The sequence below is a fragment of the Brassica rapa genome, chromosome A08, assembly GCF_000309985.2.
Source record: "Brassica rapa cultivar Chiifu-401-42 chromosome A08, CAAS_Brap_v3.01, whole genome shotgun sequence".
NCBI classification, from domain to species: domain Eukaryota; kingdom Viridiplantae; phylum Streptophyta; class Magnoliopsida; order Brassicales; family Brassicaceae; genus Brassica; species Brassica rapa.
In genome coordinates this window covers 1,117,781-1,134,828 of record NC_024802.2, presented here as the reverse complement: position 1 = coordinate 1,134,828, position 17,048 = coordinate 1,117,781, and the positions used below count along the sequence as shown (strand labels likewise).

The following is a 17,048-nucleotide window of genomic DNA, read 5'->3' as shown; positions in this document are numbered from 1 at the left end:
TCTCTCTCTCTACCTATGACTTGGTGTAAGGTGAATTTTATATGACAGACTGCTTATTTCCCCTTTTTAATTAGATCAAAGGAAAAAAATAAACATTCATCCACAATTTAAGTCAGAACTAAAAATATAGTCAGGTCAAAAAGAAGGGGGCAATTCTCTCAAATAATTCTTTTTAAGTTTTTGTCAGAAGAAATATTTTAAAAAAATATATATTTTTCAACAAAGAAAATGATTAAAATAGCCATTTTTATTTTGAAATTCTCAGTTTTTTTTTGTTTTTTTTTTTAATTTGAAACTCTATTTCCAAAATCTCACTTTTTAACTCTAAACTTTAAATCTAGATTAGTTAATTATAGGGTAAAAATATATTTATAGTTTTATACTCTTTAATAAAACTTATTTTGGTCATTTTCTTTACTGAAATCTATTTTTTATGAAAATAAACTAAAAAAGATTATAGTTATTTTTGGGTTCACCCTTTAGGGTGAACATCTATATTCACCAACTAATATGATTTTGTTATTACATATTCGATATCTTATAGAAAAAGAAACAAAATATTGTCAAGTTATATTATGTTTTTAAAATAAAAAGATAAAAAAATGGTAACTACAAAAAAAAAGAATTTTTTTTAAAAAAATATTTTTAACGGTCTCAGTAAAACACTTAACCCTAAATCCTAAACCATAAACCCTTGAATAAACCCTAAATTCTTAGATTTTATGATTTATCCAAGGATTTAGGGTTTATCCAAGGGTTTAAGGATTATGATTTAGGGTTTAGTGTTTTGCTGACGACCCGTTTAATTTTTTTTTAATTTTCTTTTTGTAACTATTACTATTTTTTACCTTTTTATTTTAAAAACATAATATAAGTTTACAATATTTTGTTTCATTTTTTTTAAGATATCGAATATGTAATAACACAATCCTATTGGTTGGTGAACCTAGAGGTTCACCTTAGGGAATGAACCCAAGAATAAGTCAAAAGTTTATTCTACGAAATTTCTCAAAAGAAAAAGAAGAAAAATAAAAATTTATCCACACTTTAAACTATTAAGTTGTTCAAAAAAAAACCTATAAAGCTGTAAATGATAGACAAAAAAATGGAAGTTAATAAAATTGGATGGAATAACATAAATTGAATACATGAAAAATGTAAGAAATTTGTTCCTTATCAAAATTGTAGATGAATGTATATGAATATTTTTCTTTGTATTTTTGTGAACATGAATTAGAATGGATAGAATGATATTTCTTTCTCATTTTTTAAAAGTTGTGAAATTAATGGAATAGTCCATTTCAAATAATTTATTCCATAAACTTGTGGATCCAGTTGGAGCCTTGGCCAATAACTACAATGATATTATCTAAAGGTTTAAAAAGCTCCAATGATAGGTAAGATTAAAGGTTTTTGAAGTATGTATGATACTAAAGGGAAATGAATTCATACTATAAAGCTGAAGTATTAGTCCTGTGTAATATTTAATTTGAAAAGATAATTCCATTGATTGGAGATGGAAAAGGTATAATTGCGAGTATTTTAGGAACGTGTCAAAAAAATTGTAAACTATAAAGCTAATGCAATAGTTTGAGCAAAATTTGAATTGTCTTTTTTTTTTTTGGTTTCTGCACGTAGTATAGTTGTTTCTTGGTTTTATAAGAAAACAAGAGTGACGACCCAAAAAAACATTGTTTAATTTTCTTAGTGATATTTTGGGATTAATTATGATGATTTTTAACCATTAAAGTCTAGTTTTTGAATTAATACAAAGTAGATACACATCTTCTATTTAATTAAGACTTGAACAGAATGAGGAAACAACAAATGTTTGTTCTTCATTTGTAAACTAAAAAAGAAGAGTTTCGATATTCATTACCAGCCAAAACCATGTCCGCCGTGAAGAAAGTCTCCTCCTTCAAGCTCGCCTCTCTCCTCCGCCGCGAGAATGATCCATCCGCCGCCATCAAGCTTTTCCGAAACCCTGATCCAGAATCAACAAACCCACAAAAACCCTTCAGATACTCGCTTCTCTGCTACGATCTCATCATCACGAAACTCGGCCGCTCCAAAATGTTCGACGAGCTTGACCAGATCCTCCTCCAGCTCAAGAATGACACTCGCATCGTCCCAACGGAGATCCTATTCTGCAACGTGATCAAATACTTCGCCCGCGGAAGATTGCCAACACGTGCCCTCCACGTGTTCGACGAAATGCCTCAGTACCGATGCCAAAGAACAATGAAGTCAGCGAACTCTCTGTTGAACGCGCTCTTAAAGTGCGGAGCTTTCGATGAAACGAAGGAAGTTCTCACGAGGGTTGGTGAGTTCGGTAAGCCAGACGCTTGTACTTACAATATACTGATCAATGGATACTCTCAGAGCGGGCGTTTCGATGAGGCCTTGAAGCTATTCGACGAAATGGTCAAGAAGAAGGTGAAACCCACTGGTGTAACCTTTGGAACAATCATTCGTATGCTGTGTAATGATTTGAAAGTGAAGGAAGCGTTGAAGATGAAGCACGATATGTTGAAAGTGTATGGAGTGTTTCCCACGGTACACATCTATGCATCGTTGATCAAAGCGTTGTGTCAAGTTGGTGAATTGGGTTTGGCGTTTAAGCTAAAGGATGAGGTTAAAGCAGACTCAGCTATCTACTCTACGTTGATCAGCTCGCTTATAAAAGCTGGAAGGTCAGACGAGGTGTCAGGGATCTTGGAGGAGATGAGGGAAATGGGATGTGAACCGGATACAGTGACTTACAATGTACTGATTAATGGGTTTTGTCTTGAGAATGATTTAAAATCAGCTTATAAAGTTTTGGATGAGATGGTTGAGAAGGGTTTGAAACCAGATGTTATAAGCTACAACGTGATACTTGGCGCCTTGTTTAGAATCCAAAACTGGAAAGAAGGAGCTTACTTGTTTGAAGATATGCCTCGGAGAGGTTGCGTCCCTGATGTCTTATCGTATAGGATAGTTTTCGATGGGCTTTGTGAAGGTTTACAGTTCGAAGAAGCAGCGGTTATATTGGATGAAATGGTTTTTAAAGGGTACAAGCCTAGGAGGGATAGACTAGAGAGGTTTCTGCAAAGGCTATGTGAGAGTGGAAAGGTGGAGATTCTTGGTGATGTTATCAGTAGCTTGAATAAAGGGAAGGCTCTTGATGATGCTGACTTTTGGTCGGTTACAGTGCCTGAAGTGTGCAAAGAACCTGTTCTATCAGATTCTATTGATTTGTTGTTGAACAAATTGAAGAAAGAGTGTCCTTAAAGGTGATGGAAAACTTGATTTTCCAGCAAAACAAGCTCGAGGTACGTAAGGTTACTTTGGTCATTTATACTTAAAAGAACCCTACTTAGGTTTCTGGTTGTTGTTTTCTTTGATTAGTTCGTTTTTTTTGGTCTGAGAGGTCTCTTCCTCAACTGCTCGGTACTTTTCTCTAGTCCTGTGAAATCTTTTTTTTTCATGTAACTGTTTGGTGATGGCTTCTGCATATATGGATCTGTTCCAAACTCATCTCAGATCAGCTCTTTGACATGAGCGTCGCTTTCTGTGTATATGATTCTGTTTTATTTGGTTTTTCAGGAATGAATCTCGGAGTGAAGATGGTGCAGAAGAAGGTGGCGGTTCTCTACCATTACCCTTGCCATGATGGTGTATTCGCCGCCTTGGCAGCTCATCTCTACTTCGCAGCGAACTCAACCCCTTCCCTCTTCTTCCCCAACACAGTCTACTCTCCAATCACAATCAGCCAGCTTCCTCTCCAAGACATCAGCCATCTCTATCTTCTCGATTTTACAGGACCGCCTGGCTTCGTCCAACAAGTCTCTCCCAAAGTCGACAGTGTAGTCATCCTCGACCACCACAAAACTGCTATTGATACCCTCGGTGATGTCTCTACCACTTGCAAGAACGTTACCAAAGTTTTGGATATAGGGAGAAGCGGTGCCACCATTGCCTTTGACTATTTTACTCAGAAGTTGATGGAAGAGTCCCGCGGAAACTGCAGAGAGATGAGTGATTTCAAGAGGATGAGGCGTGTTTTCGAGTACATTGAAGATGCTGATATCTGGAAGTGGAAGCTACCTGAGAGCAAAGCGTTCAACAGTGGAATCATAGACTTAGGGATCGAATACAATTTCAATCAGAACAGTTCGCTGTTTCAGCAGCTGCTCTCGCTGGATCATGACAGTGTGATCAACAGAGGAAAAGAGAGTTTGTGTAGGAAACATAAACTGATCCACGAGGCGCTGGAACATTCCTATGAGATTGTTCTTGGAGGTGCTGAAGAGTTTGGTCGGTGTTTGGCTGTAAATGGAGACGAGATTGCCGAGCTTAGAAGCGAGCTAGGGAATCAATTGGCGGAGAAGAGCAAGGGTATGAGACTCAGAGGTGTTGGAGCTGTAGTTTACAGAGTCCCCGAGCTTGGGGATGAGACCAAACTGAAGATAAGTTTGAGGAGTGTTGCAGAAGAAGACACAACGGTGGTTTCTCAGAGATTCGGAGGTGGTGGTCATAAAAACGCAAGCTCCTTCCTGTTAAGCTCAACAGAGTTCGAGCAATGGAAAGTGAAAAGAAACTCTTGTTCTAATACATTAAACTAGAGATGTTTTCTCATTTTAACTCTACATGGAATGCTAACTTGAACCGGTTTGGTTTACGCATTGACAAAGTTCGGACAAGATTGAATCTGGTTTTGTATTGTTTCTTTAGTCTCAATTCATGAATCAGATTCTTCTTATGTGATGATAATCTCTCCAAGATCAAACACTGGCTACAAGCCAGAACAATGTATATGAACAAACGATCCAATACTAAAAAGCACAAGAAAACCATAACCAAGTAGCAGCACCTAAACCGAAACAAACCAGAAGAACATCTGTCTCTTCTTAGTGGATGTGAACCAAGCTTGGAACATAGGTGAGAACAAGTGGACAGTTGAGAAGAGATGCATTTACAATATCATCGTCATAAACCTGCTTATACATATCCTCACCAACAATGTAGATTCTGTTCTTCGCTTCCCCCTTCATGTCTTCGTCACAAACGTCACAACACACTGCCACTTTCTTCTCCTCGTCCAACAAGAAGCTCGCCACATTCACCACACACCGGAGCTGAAACTTATCGAAATCCACAGTCAAAACAAAGTCTTTCCTCCACGACAACTCTTTGCCCCCTTCCTCATCAACCTTACTGCTCACCCAAATCCTCATCACATGGGACCAAGTATGATTGTCCTGATGACACACAGAGAGCTTCTCATCCCTAACAACAGAGAGAACCGCGGTGTCCTCAGGATCAAAGCTCTGAAACGGGAGAGGGAGACGCACGAATCTCTCCGCCGTGAAATCAAACTTCATCAAGAAGAAACTTGAATCTTTATCACCAGCAACGAAGTAAGTATCTCCTCGCAAAGACACGCCACTGCAATACATTCTGTAGTCAAGAATGAAGGAATCAACAACACTCCAAGAACCAGAGCTAAGATCATACATCTCACACTCAACAAACCACACTTTCTCCTCGTTTTGATAATAGCCAAACCTCAAGATCTTGTAGCCACGGCGAGAATCATCATATCCTAAGGCGAATCTATCTCTAATCTGGTAACGAGTTCTAGGTTTGATCATCTTCGTTTCACCAGTACATGGATTCCAAACCACAACGCTAGAGTTATTCTTCGCTTGGCATAGCATCAAACCGTCGCAGTGAGAGATCGTATACAAGTCCAAATCTTTTGAAAGTTTACCGGTGAACTCGAGAGGCTGTGCGACGTCGCCGCTGCTGTGGAGATCTCCGGCGATGGAGTAAACCTCGTGATTGCTCAGTAGAAACGTCTCTCTTGCAGCTTCACTACTCAACTTCTTGTTCTTCTCCACGAACTTCGAATCTTTGAATAGAGTGTACCATCGTTTGCAAGTCGTTTTGAGTTCCTGTAGAGACTTCGCCGGAACCCTAGCGAGTATCTCCGATTCCAAATCGTTCGGGAGATTGGCTAATATCATCTTCGATTCCTTTCTACCTGAAAGCTGAACCTTCGTATATAAATAAGGTTTAGTTTATTAATAAAGCCCATTAGCGTTGTTTAAAAGCCCATTAAATTTAATAACTTCTCTCACTCGAGAGCAAAGTTTCTGGGAGTGTAACTCAATATGCCCCTATTGAAAAAAACTATTCTCCTTATCCCTCCTCTTTTCTCACTACCCTTCTCTCTTTGTGATTCCGAAACTAGCCTTCTAATTTTTTATTATAAATCTGATACCTCATTAATCATGAATCAAATTTATATCAAAAATTAGTTGGGTCCCACGATAAACTTTAACCAGAAACCTCATTTTTGTCTTCTTCAACGTGATCTCTTTTTTTTTTTTTTTTTTTTTTAATGTAACATTTTCCTTTTTGTTAACTGAAACTTTATACAACATTTAATATATGTTCATTTTTATGAAATTTGTTATAAAATAACTTTAAATTTCTAAATATATTAAAATAATGTAAATAATAAAAGATTTGCTGATAATTTCAGAAGATTGAAAACCAGTTTTAAAGCTGTTTTTTTTTTAGATTTATTATATCTGTTTTTAAAAAATATCTAGAATATCTTTAAAATGAATTGTTCATCTTGGGTAATGTACATAATGTAAGATTTACTGAGAATTTCGAAAAATTGAAAACGAGTTTTGAAACTATTTTTCTGGGTTGTAGATTTATTATATATGTTATCAAAAATTATCTAGAATATCATTAAAATGAATTGTACATGTTGGGTTATGTAGATAATGTAAGATTTACTAAGAATTTTGGAAGATTGAAACGAGTTTTAAAATTATTTTTCTGGGTTTTAGATTTATTATATCCGTTTTAAAAAAATTATCTAAAATATCATTAAAATGAATTGTACATCTTGGGAAATGTAAATAATGTAAGATTTATTGAGAATTTTGGAAGATTGAAAACGAGTTTGAAACTATTTTTTTATGGGTTTTAGATTTATTATATCTGTTTTCTTAAAATAAATTTATCTAGAATATCATTAAAATGAACTGTACATCTTGGGTAATGTAAATAGTGTAAGATTAACTAAAAATTTTGGAAGACTGAAAATGAGTTTTAAAACTGTTTTTTTTTTAGGTTTTAGATTTATTATATCCGTGTTTTAATAAAAAAAATTATATAGAATATCATTAAAATGAACTGTAAATCTTGGGTAATGTAAATAATTTAAGATTTACTAAGAATTTCAAAAGATTTAAAACGAGTTTTAAAATTTTGTTTTCTGGGTTTTAGGTTTATTATGTTCATTTTTACAGAAATTTAATTGGAGTATAATTAAAATGAAATGTATATCTTAGATAATGTAAATAACGTAAGATTTAATGAAAATTTTGAGACATTGAAAATTATTTTAAAAACTGTGTTTATGGGGTTTGGTTTATTTTACTTCATTTTGAAGTATAGTAGGACTATGGTCATAGAAAAATAGTAGTGGTTTAATCCGAACAACATCGTTCTAAAAAAAAGACTAGGTCGTAAATGTGAAAAGAATTAGGTACTACTTAGACAACTTGAATTACTATGGAAAAACATTTTTATTAGAACTATTAGTTCTACTACGTTGAAAAATTATCGGACTATTAGGATTACTGAGTTTATTTTATGTAATTCGGACTACTAGGATTACTAGGTTTATTATGTGTAATTCGAAATACTAGGATTACTTGGTTTTATTATGTGTAATTTGAAACTCCTATATATTGCAAGTAGTGCGTGTATTTAACATATAGAATCCATATATTATCTATTAGTAGACTATGTATATAGTACATAAGACTATTAAAACTATTTAGATGATTATTTTCTATAGTTTTAGGAATATCTGTCATTTTCCCAAAATAATTCTTTAGCTTTCATGGTTATTGTGTGAATCATAAGGCTATCGTAAGAAAAATCTATAAAAATACTTATTTCTATTAAAGTGGTTATGTAATACTCTTCCTTAATAACATTCATTATATAAAAATATTGGTTTTACTACCAAATATTCCATCTGGATATGGTTTTACTAATAAAACTTAAAATTTGCTAAAGTATTACTATGTGTAAGTAAGTATTTCTACTACCTTGAAGATTATCAAGAATTACTAAATGTAATTAAAATATTAAATTTATGTATATAAAGGCTTCACCTTTTACATAAGTATTTTTTTTGTCAAAGACATGAATACTTTTAAAATTATTATTTTAACATGTGTTATGCATGCACTTTTTACATGAGTAATTTTAAAATTATCATTTTAACATATGCTATGCATATACATTTTATATGAGTACTTTTTATATTATTAATTTAACCTGAGCGAAACAAAATGAATTTTATGAAACATAAAACATTTTTAAAATCTAAAAACAGAAGATAAATGGTTTTAACACTTTTTAATTATTTATAAATGATGGAATGTGTAATGTGACATATTACCTTACTTAATATTTACTGACAAAAAAATGTGCTTGTAGAAGAGAAAAAAAGACTTAAACTTTAATCATACATTTTATAAAAACAATTTAATATGAGAATTTTTTTTCACATGAAACATGCTCAAACAATGGGAATTAATCGAAGATGAAAGGAGAATGTGTCACAAAAGATAATGAAAACTACACTAATCAAAATTGAGTGTATAATTAAATATTAACATATATTTAAATAAAATAAATAAATAAACATATATTAAAATATTTTTATATATTTAATCTGAAACAAAACTGTATGTGTTCATTTAGTAGCTACGGTTTCGACAACTCGCCTCCCTGTTTTAAAGACATAAGAAGATCCAATACCAATACTCTCACAACGCTCAAAGAATTGCTTGAGGACCTTCCTCTCTTCTCGAAGATTTTTTTTTTCCTCTGGAAAATGGTGCAAGTTATCTTGATCGGCTTCTCTGTCGTCCAGAACACACGGCATCTCCTTTCTCTGTTCTCCTTATCAGCACGCTTCCGCTGCTCTCTTTGCATCTTGAGCATCGTTTTATCATCGCAAAGGTCATTATGATCAGCACTATAATCACTGCGTGAAGCAACAATCCTTTCTCGTCGGCGTTCCTGGTGATAAAAAGATGTACCAGCCACAAAATTGAGATATATGAAAGAAAAAAACAGAACAAATAAATATACGAACCACTAGCATACCTTCTCCACGTGCATTTGACAAATTAGGGGAGGGCCTGATCCTCGGTCATTGTACCACTAGCATATCTTTTTCTCTACAGAAAAACACACACAAAACGTTCCTAAGAAAAATAAATTTACCAAACAGTTCAAAGACAACCCTAGTTAACAACACCAGTAAGAAACTAGCCAGAGCAAATTGATTCTGAAGACACTTACCTTGGTAACAGAGACAAACATTGAGAATACAAAACCTTTGCAGTATTATTGATGCCTTCTTTTTTGGCCCTTCATTTCATGTACATGACGTTACAACCACAACAACTCAATCACTCCAAATGCAAACCGCATAGCAACATCAATTAAGCTTTACCACAAAGTCAAGTAGACAAACTAAACACCCCAAAATCAATTCACGATCAACAAAACCAAAACAACACAAAGTACTACACACCTGATTCACACAATAGACCATTTATCCTAATTCGTAACCCCTTTCTGTCCCAATTCCGTTTTTACCATAACCCCAACCCCATTTAGTTTAGTCTCCAATTTTTTAGCAATTCGCTTTCTACAGACATAACCCGATTTCATTATAGTCACTTGCAAGTTTTCCCCACCAACTAACAAAAAAGGACAACGACCAAGATAAACGAAAAGGGGAGGTATGGAGATTTGACAACACGCTTACCATGATAAACGAATGAATGAAGAACACGAAGACGCTCGATTCGTCTGGATTGTGAACGAGCCGAAGATGGAAGAAGCAGAGAAATCGAATCTAGGGTTTGTTGTTTCTCCTTTTCTGTTTGAGACGGAGAGAGCCATTCAGAGGGTTTCGCAACCAAGAGAGAATTAGGGTTCGGATCCGGGTCGTAACCCTTTAGGTTTGGGTGGACCGGGTCGATTTGGTTGGATATGGTAATAAGTCCATTTCATTTAGGGTCTTTTCGACTTTACGCACTTTTTGCATTTAAAAAAATTCAAAAAGAAATTATTATATATTATTTTTAATAACAGGGACATATGAGAATTTTTCAAGAGGCCTTGGGGCATATTGAGTTAAAGTCCTCCGGTTTACATTTATCACGACCACAATGGGGAATTCCACAACAAAATTTTTGTTGCATCATCTCCCATAAACCACTCTATATTCAATATTTTTAAAATAGAGAACTATATAAGAGACTCCTAAATTTGGAAAAACCTTGAGATTTTTTTTTAGAAAATAATGCTTGAATAAAAATGATTGTATTACAAATTAAATGCACCAGTGGCGTATAATATTATTTATTTTTATTTAAAGTAGAAATAGAAATGACTATTGGAACAAACATATTCTCTATTAAAAAAAAAAGATCCAAGAGCAAATCATGGGGGATAACTTTAGAAATAAATTTCAACATGCACTTTCGAATTTGTAAAAATAGTTACTAAATAAGCATACATAAACATTATGAAGATCATATCAATATTTAGCCACACCCTCCTTCAAAAAAAAAAATATATATAATCTATTAAAAGAGAAGTACAAATTGATACTAACCCTTAAACTTTCATAATATTTACAGCCTAATGCCATTGAAATAATTAAATAAATATAATTTTAAGTAATCTCTGTCTTTTCCGAAATTAATGAAGTATTAATTACTCCTAATTCTATGCTTTTCATGTATTTTTAAAAAATAATAAAACATTTACTAAATTACATTCACAATCAATTAAATATAAATCTTTTAACTTATCTATGTCAATAATATACACAAAATATTTATGTAATAATATAAGTTACATTTTTGTCTCATTCTCTCCCACAATTCATGTTACTCTTCTTTTTTTTTAACAAATTCTTCTTCTTACCAATATAAATATATTACATGCACCATTATAATTATTTACAAACTTACCATGTATATAAAATAATTTATTAGACATTCTCATAAAATTTTGTTCCACAAAAAAAAACAAAATAAAACATTTGTATAGATGCAAGGATCATATTCTAAAAATGGTGGTAATACAATTGACGGTTTACAAGATAAAATTAAATAAAAAAATATAAACTATAAAATTAGTATGCTTATAAATGTTATTAAATAATTATTTAACACATGTAAAATTTTAAAATATATATTATCCCTTAGAAAAAATAAATATTTATTTACAAAAATAAAAAAACATCTGCAAGATCGTGGTTTAAATGTACTCAAATCCAAACCCATTTATAATTTCTTATCAGTTACATCAAATTTATATTTTCATTTTATTTTCAATCTTAATTTGTATATGTTCCAAATTTCATAGAAGTTTAACAATCATTTTATTTTCTTACAAATATTATAACTAATGTTTTATTTATAAATAGCATGCTAATTCACAATTGTCTATTTTTGTATTTTTTATTTAAAAAATTTGTTAGCTATATATCTTAGACATGGATTTTATTATATAAATATTAGATTTTTTATATAATACCTAATATCAGTGATACAAATATATCATTAAATACAAACACAAATTAAATATTCGCGTGGTCGCGTGGGTGAAGATCTAGTATATATATATTTAGCCGCACCGAAATGTTTAAGAGAAAAGTAGATGCGTACTTTCCGACAAACATTAAAACCATTTTTAATATTTATGTACAGTCATTTTGCTAGATACGAACCCTACCATAATATTTGGTCATTCATCTTTTAGATTTCGTGTCATAGGGGAAGCATCGTTCTCATTAAATATAATATAGACTGAATTTGAAATAAACTATACATGATAAATGCACACCAATAACAATACATATAAATCATAAGATAACAAAAATATTATTCTTTCAATGAACTTTTCATCGTAGCACCGTCTTTGTGGTATCCCACAATATTTTGACGTCTTTGTCCAAATTATTAGTTTGGTCAACAATTATTTACTATAGCATAATTTTTTTTTTTTTGGTCAATTACTATAGCATAACTTATCTAAACTTTAAAATGAACAAAAGACCCCCCAAAACAATCTTCAAACAACGCGTCAATTTTTCTTCGTGTATACTTAATTTTGTAATAATGATTTAGTAGAAATATTTTTAAAAATTCAAACCTTAAAATTAGCCCTGCGACTTTGCTCCGAACCGAACCAGCCGAACCGAACCGACATTTTTGGTTTTCGGTTCGGTTATGTTTTCGAGATCGGTTTGGTTCGGTAAGATTTTAAAAAATAATCCGGTTTAACCGTAAATAACCGAAAATAACCGAAAATTCGAACCGAAAATAATCGAAAATAACCGAATTTAACCGAGAAATCCGAACTTTTTTAAAAACCTATACCGAAATTAACCAAAAATCATAAAAATCGGGTATATTCGGAAATTTAGGTGAAAACCGAAAATAACCGAAAACCGAACCGAACCGAAATTTAATTCGGTTATTTTCGGAAATGTTTTTTAAAATTTCGGTTAACCGAAAACCGAACCGAAATTTAATTCGGTTACTTTTGGAAATGTTTTTTAAAATTTCGGTTAACCGAAAACCGAGGGTTTGGTTCGGTTCGGTTTCGGAAAACCGAAGTTGCAGGGCTACTTAAAATGAACAAGATCTCAAAAATCTTAGCAGATAAGAATTTTAATGTGCAGGTGAGTGGTGACAAGTGACAACACAAGACAGGGAGACATAATGCTGGATGGTTCATAAACCAGCGATACATTTAGAAACGAATCCAATGCTTTTGTAAATGTGATTATGTACTTATCTTTTTTTTGATCAAAATGTGATTATGTACTATAAATAACAAATATGCATCGAACAAATCAAATAGTAATGCATTTCAGTCTTTTCATCATTCCAATATTACGCTCCTTTGGCATTTATTTATAATATTTTTTCTCTAACTGCATTATTTAAGTACATATCGAAAATCATAAAATATTTACATATTATTCAGAAAAAAAGGAGATAAATATTCAATGGACAACAGCTAACAGATGCCTCTGATTTTCCCTGCACCAATCTCGACAAAACTCAAAAGCCCGAGAAAAACATTAGCAAAAGACCACACTACTTCCCATTCTTCAAAAATCAACCCCACAACTTTCGAAATTACCAAAACGTCCTTAAGGACCCACCACCGTCCATTTCCAGATCTTTGATCGAACGGCTATCACGAACCCGAGAGATAAACCTCGCACTGTATCAAACTGCTCCCGAACCTAAACCCCGGAACCACCGTGAACGCGACACGTGGCTGCTCTGTTTCCTCCAACGCTTCCTCCGCAACGCTCTTCATGTACACTTCAGAGAATCTACAACCTTTCTGCACTCGAAAGATCTCAGCTTCATGCTCAAAAGATAAAGCCAAGCAATGCAGAAGCCAAACCCTTTTCGCCATTTCGAGAAACCCAGAGCACAAGCTCGTCTCCGGGAACACACCAGCAGAGACCTGGTTTCTCAAGTGCGTGTGTCCGAAGAAAGCTTCCTCCATCTTCGGATGTATAAGCTGCAAGAACTTGGCTCTGCAGAACCTGGCGAATCTTGATCTTGGCCGTGCGTTTAAGTAATCTCTAGCTTTCATCGACTTGAGCTCTGTAAACCTCTCAAAGAACGCTTCCCTCTCTGTTTTGCTCTGTTCCTCTGTTTTGCTCTGTTCCTCTGTTTTGCTCTGTTTCTTGAAGCTTCTTGAATCGGTTGAGAAGTGTGGCAGATGGAAAGCTTCGAACATTACGTTGGAGACAAAGTGTTCGAAAGCGAAACACTTGTGATCCTGCTTGTAATAAAACACACCGGGCTGGATCGAGTTAGCCGCCATTGAAAGATCCCATCCCGCGAGTTTCATCTGTTGGACCATCAGCTTGACGAACCCTCTGATGGATTTGACTGTGTGGTTCAGATAAGCAACGAAGTGGGTTGGATTCAGCGCAGAGAGGTGAAGATTGTCTAAAGGGTTGCAAAGCTGTCCGCTTTGGTTAAGCCTCTTCTCTGTTAACTTTATCTTCTTCACATCTGGAGCAACACCGGTTAGCTTGTGAATGTTGAGAACTTTGGCAAACGTGCGTCTGAATTTACCCTTGGGAGCAACAGCCCTTGGTTTCACAGTCTCCATCTGCAGATCCATCACAAAGAAGCTTGAAAGTATTAAGTAACAAATAGGACAAAGAAAAAACACCACAAAAAGGAATTCAAAAGCAGAGAAGAGGAGAGGAGAGAGCTTGTAATGATGAATATAAAGAAAAAGAGCTAGAAGCTTTTAATTCTAGGATCAAGGAGCGTTAATGGAGGGCCACAAGGATTCTTTATGTAATATTCTCCAAATAGGACTTGCTTTAAGTTAAGAACTATATAAAAAAAGCTCAATGTAAAAGAGTGTCTCCCTAATTAAAAAAATCTATTAACAAAAGAGGAATCTACACATATATAATACAATGGATACTGCTATAAAATATTCAACAAAGAGTTGTGAAAACTTCATGGTTCATGCTTAAAATATTCGACAAAGAGTTGTGAAGACTTCATGGTCCAATCTACTTTTATTTTCTTCTTTAATTTATTTTTGTGGGGTTATTTAGTCAAAATGTGCTGCTAGAAAACAAAGAACAATTAAAGATTTGCAGAAGATTTCACCCATGCAGAATAATCCACCTCTCTCAAAAGAAACATAAAAAAAAAACAGATCAAATATGCATTTACCATGTAACATAACCTTAATGTAAAACCAGTAATATTATTATACTGTAGTGCCTCAAAAATCCCTTAGAGAAAACAGTACAAACCTTTTAAAAAATGGTTTGATAGCCATGTGAAACAACAAGACAACCTCAAAGCCTGACAAACCCACCAAACACATTCAGTACAAGACCCGCAACCTATGTCTCATTCTAGACTCAAAACGCACTAGCAGCAGCGGTCTAAACGCTATGTCACTAACCAAACAAAACCTTAAGACAGTTCTCTCATCTACATACCCTTAAGCAGATGTCTTGGGTCTAATAAACCGAAGAGAACTTCACAAAAAAGTGGAATGTTATAATGAAACTGAATATTTCAACACAAACCAGAGAAACCCAGATTTAAAAATTCAAAGTTTGAAAATTTCAGAAGCAAGTTTCTTACAAGTAAACCAATAAAGTCAAAGGTTGTACCTTGCGAAAGTTGCAAGCTTCTCTCTTTGTTTAATGTTGGAGGTCTCTCACTTCATCATAGAGTAAATCTGAAGAAAGAAACTTGAGAATCTGACAAACCAACCTCTGCTTAAACCCTGCAGACTAAATCAATTCAAAACGACATTACAAATCTCAAACATAGAACGCAGATGAGAAAAAATGATAAAAGAAACAAGATGATTAAAAACCCAAACTTTAGTGTTTTTTTTTTCTTTTTGCTGTAAAGGATGAAAGTCCTAAAACCCTTTTTTGAGAATCGACTATTTATACAAGTGAACCCATCAAAACAATTAATGCGAAAAAAGGTTCAGCATTATTGTGATTAGCTAACAACAATGGGGGATTAGGCCCACGACCAGCGACATGAACCTTCCATTGCTTTAAATAAATAAAAACGAGAAGAAAAAAATAAACGCAATAATGGAATCGAATCATTCACCAGAAACCCACATGAAAGCTACCAACAACAGTAGAAATATAAACACTCACCAGGTTATGTCGTTCTGTTCTTTTTACTCCACTTGAAAAAACTACAAGCAACAGAGAGAGAGAGAGAGAGAGAGAGAGAGAGAGAGAGAGAGAGGGAGAGAGAGTGATGTTATATGAGAGCTATAGGAGAAACGGTCGAGAGGGAGAGGAGATAAAAGGATTTTAAGAAGAACAATAATGTGAAATGACGGAAAAGGGCAACCACAGAGAGGAAAGTTTAGCACAGCAAAGCGACAGCGTTGGGTGTTTCAATGTGTGTTTCCGAAAATACACCTCGTTTACGGTGAGATCTCGAGACGTGCGAAGGGTGTTTTTGGTAAATTGCAAACACTGTTGAGTAGAATATTTGTAATCAATATGAACTTTGCTGGGCTTGTAATATAAGAAATCAGTTAACAACTTAACTGTCATCAATTTTCATTTTTTTTCTTTGTTTTCTGCTTTGTGCAGAAATACATTTATCGAATTTCAAAATTTGAGATAAGTTGATAGTTTTCTTTTTGGTATAAATACTATACATAATAATAAATCATAATCGGGTTAACAAATTATTTCAAAAATAATTGTTTAATGTTTGTTAGGAGTTATATTTTCAAATATTATTTGATCGTGACATTCAAGAAATATAGTTAAGCGAAATTTTAATTAATATTTTCAATCATTTTTTTCAAATTGATTTTTTTTAAAAAAATACACGGACTAATTTATGTTTGCTAATAAAATACACTAACTATTTTGAATCTCCGTTTAATACACGATCTAATTTTTGTTGCATATTAAATACATAAACTTTTGAAATTCATAAATTTTACACTTTGCTTTAGACGACGTCAACTCTGTTTAACTAAATACATGGTTAAACAGTGAAAAAAAAATTCCTTTAAAATGCATGAACTAATTTTCATTTGCTCATAAAATACACATACTATTTTGGATCTCCGTCTAATACACTAACTAATTTTTGTATCCCTTAAATACACAACCTTATAAAATTTACAGATTTTACACATTGATGTAGATAACGTTAACTATGTTTAACAGGAGTAAATACGACATTAGTGTTTAATTAAACACATATTTAAACTATGAAAAGCAAACTCACCCCTCAGCCAAAAACTATCAAATCGATCGACCTCTAATTCAATTTAGTTTCAATTCTAATTCAATTTATTTTCAGTATGAGTTCCCTAATGTGTTCTAACTTCTCTTATTCTCCAAATGTTCTTTTTCTTCATTCTTT

At 33.4% G+C, this 17,048-nt stretch overlaps 4 protein-coding genes across 11 annotated transcripts; 2 read left to right on the top strand and 2 right to left on the bottom strand.

Moving 5' to 3' along the window:
* The first annotated feature begins 881 nt into the window (after positions 1-881).
* On the top strand, positions 882-3,309 carry LOC103832674 (putative pentatricopeptide repeat-containing protein At1g53330). The gene has a single exon (XM_009108732.3). The coding sequence runs from the start codon at positions 1,891-1,893 to the stop codon at positions 3,271-3,273; it is 1,383 nt and encodes a 460-aa protein (XP_009106980.1). The 5' UTR covers positions 882-1,890; the 3' UTR covers positions 3,274-3,309.
* Positions 3,083-4,742, top strand: LOC103832671. 3 transcript variants are annotated; one of them, XM_009108729.3, is made up of 2 exons: positions 3,083-3,314; positions 3,589-4,742. In XM_009108729.3, the coding sequence occupies exon 2, from the start codon at positions 3,591-3,593 to the stop codon at positions 4,605-4,607; it is 1,017 nt and encodes a 338-aa protein (XP_009106977.1). In that variant the 5' UTR covers positions 3,083-3,314; positions 3,589-3,590; the 3' UTR covers positions 4,608-4,742. The 3 variants fall into 3 exon arrangements, with proteins under 3 accessions (XP_009106977.1, XP_009106976.1, XP_009106978.1); XM_009108728.2 differs by lacking the exon at positions 3,083-3,314 and adding an exon at positions 3,340-3,432; XM_009108730.3 differs by lacking the exon at positions 3,083-3,314 and adding an exon at positions 3,464-3,481.
* Positions 4,723-12,779, bottom strand: LOC103832670 (putative F-box/kelch-repeat protein At3g17540). Of its 5 annotated transcripts, none has more exons than XM_033276517.1 (4): positions 9,866-12,779; positions 9,394-9,567; positions 9,196-9,269; positions 4,723-9,108 (listed from the first exon to the last, which is right to left on the bottom strand). In XM_033276517.1, exon 4 carries the CDS (start codon positions 6,009-6,011, stop codon positions 4,893-4,895), a length of 1,119 nt encoding a protein of 372 aa, XP_033132408.1. In that variant the 5' UTR covers positions 6,012-9,108; positions 9,196-9,269; positions 9,394-9,567; positions 9,866-12,779; the 3' UTR covers positions 4,723-4,892. The 5 variants fall into 5 exon arrangements, with proteins under 5 accessions (XP_033132408.1, XP_033132406.1, XP_033132405.1 ...); XM_033276515.1 differs by having other exon boundaries at positions 9,394-9,462; XM_033276514.1 differs by having other exon boundaries at positions 9,196-9,567.
* A 254-nt stretch (positions 12,780-13,033) lies between these two features.
* LOC103832669 (protein GRAVITROPIC IN THE LIGHT 1) lies at positions 13,034-14,920 on the bottom strand. Of its 2 annotated transcripts, none has more exons than XM_033276524.1 (2): positions 13,810-14,920; positions 13,034-13,773 (listed from the first exon to the last, which is right to left on the bottom strand). In XM_033276524.1, exons 1-2 carry the CDS (start codon positions 14,272-14,274, stop codon positions 13,324-13,326), a joined length of 915 nt encoding a protein of 304 aa, XP_033132415.1. In that variant the 5' UTR covers positions 14,275-14,920; the 3' UTR covers positions 13,034-13,323. The 2 variants fall into 2 exon arrangements, with proteins under 2 accessions (XP_033132415.1, XP_033132414.1); XM_033276523.1 differs by having other exon boundaries at positions 13,034-14,375; positions 14,412-14,920.
* Positions 14,921-17,048: the final 2,128 nt, after the last annotated feature.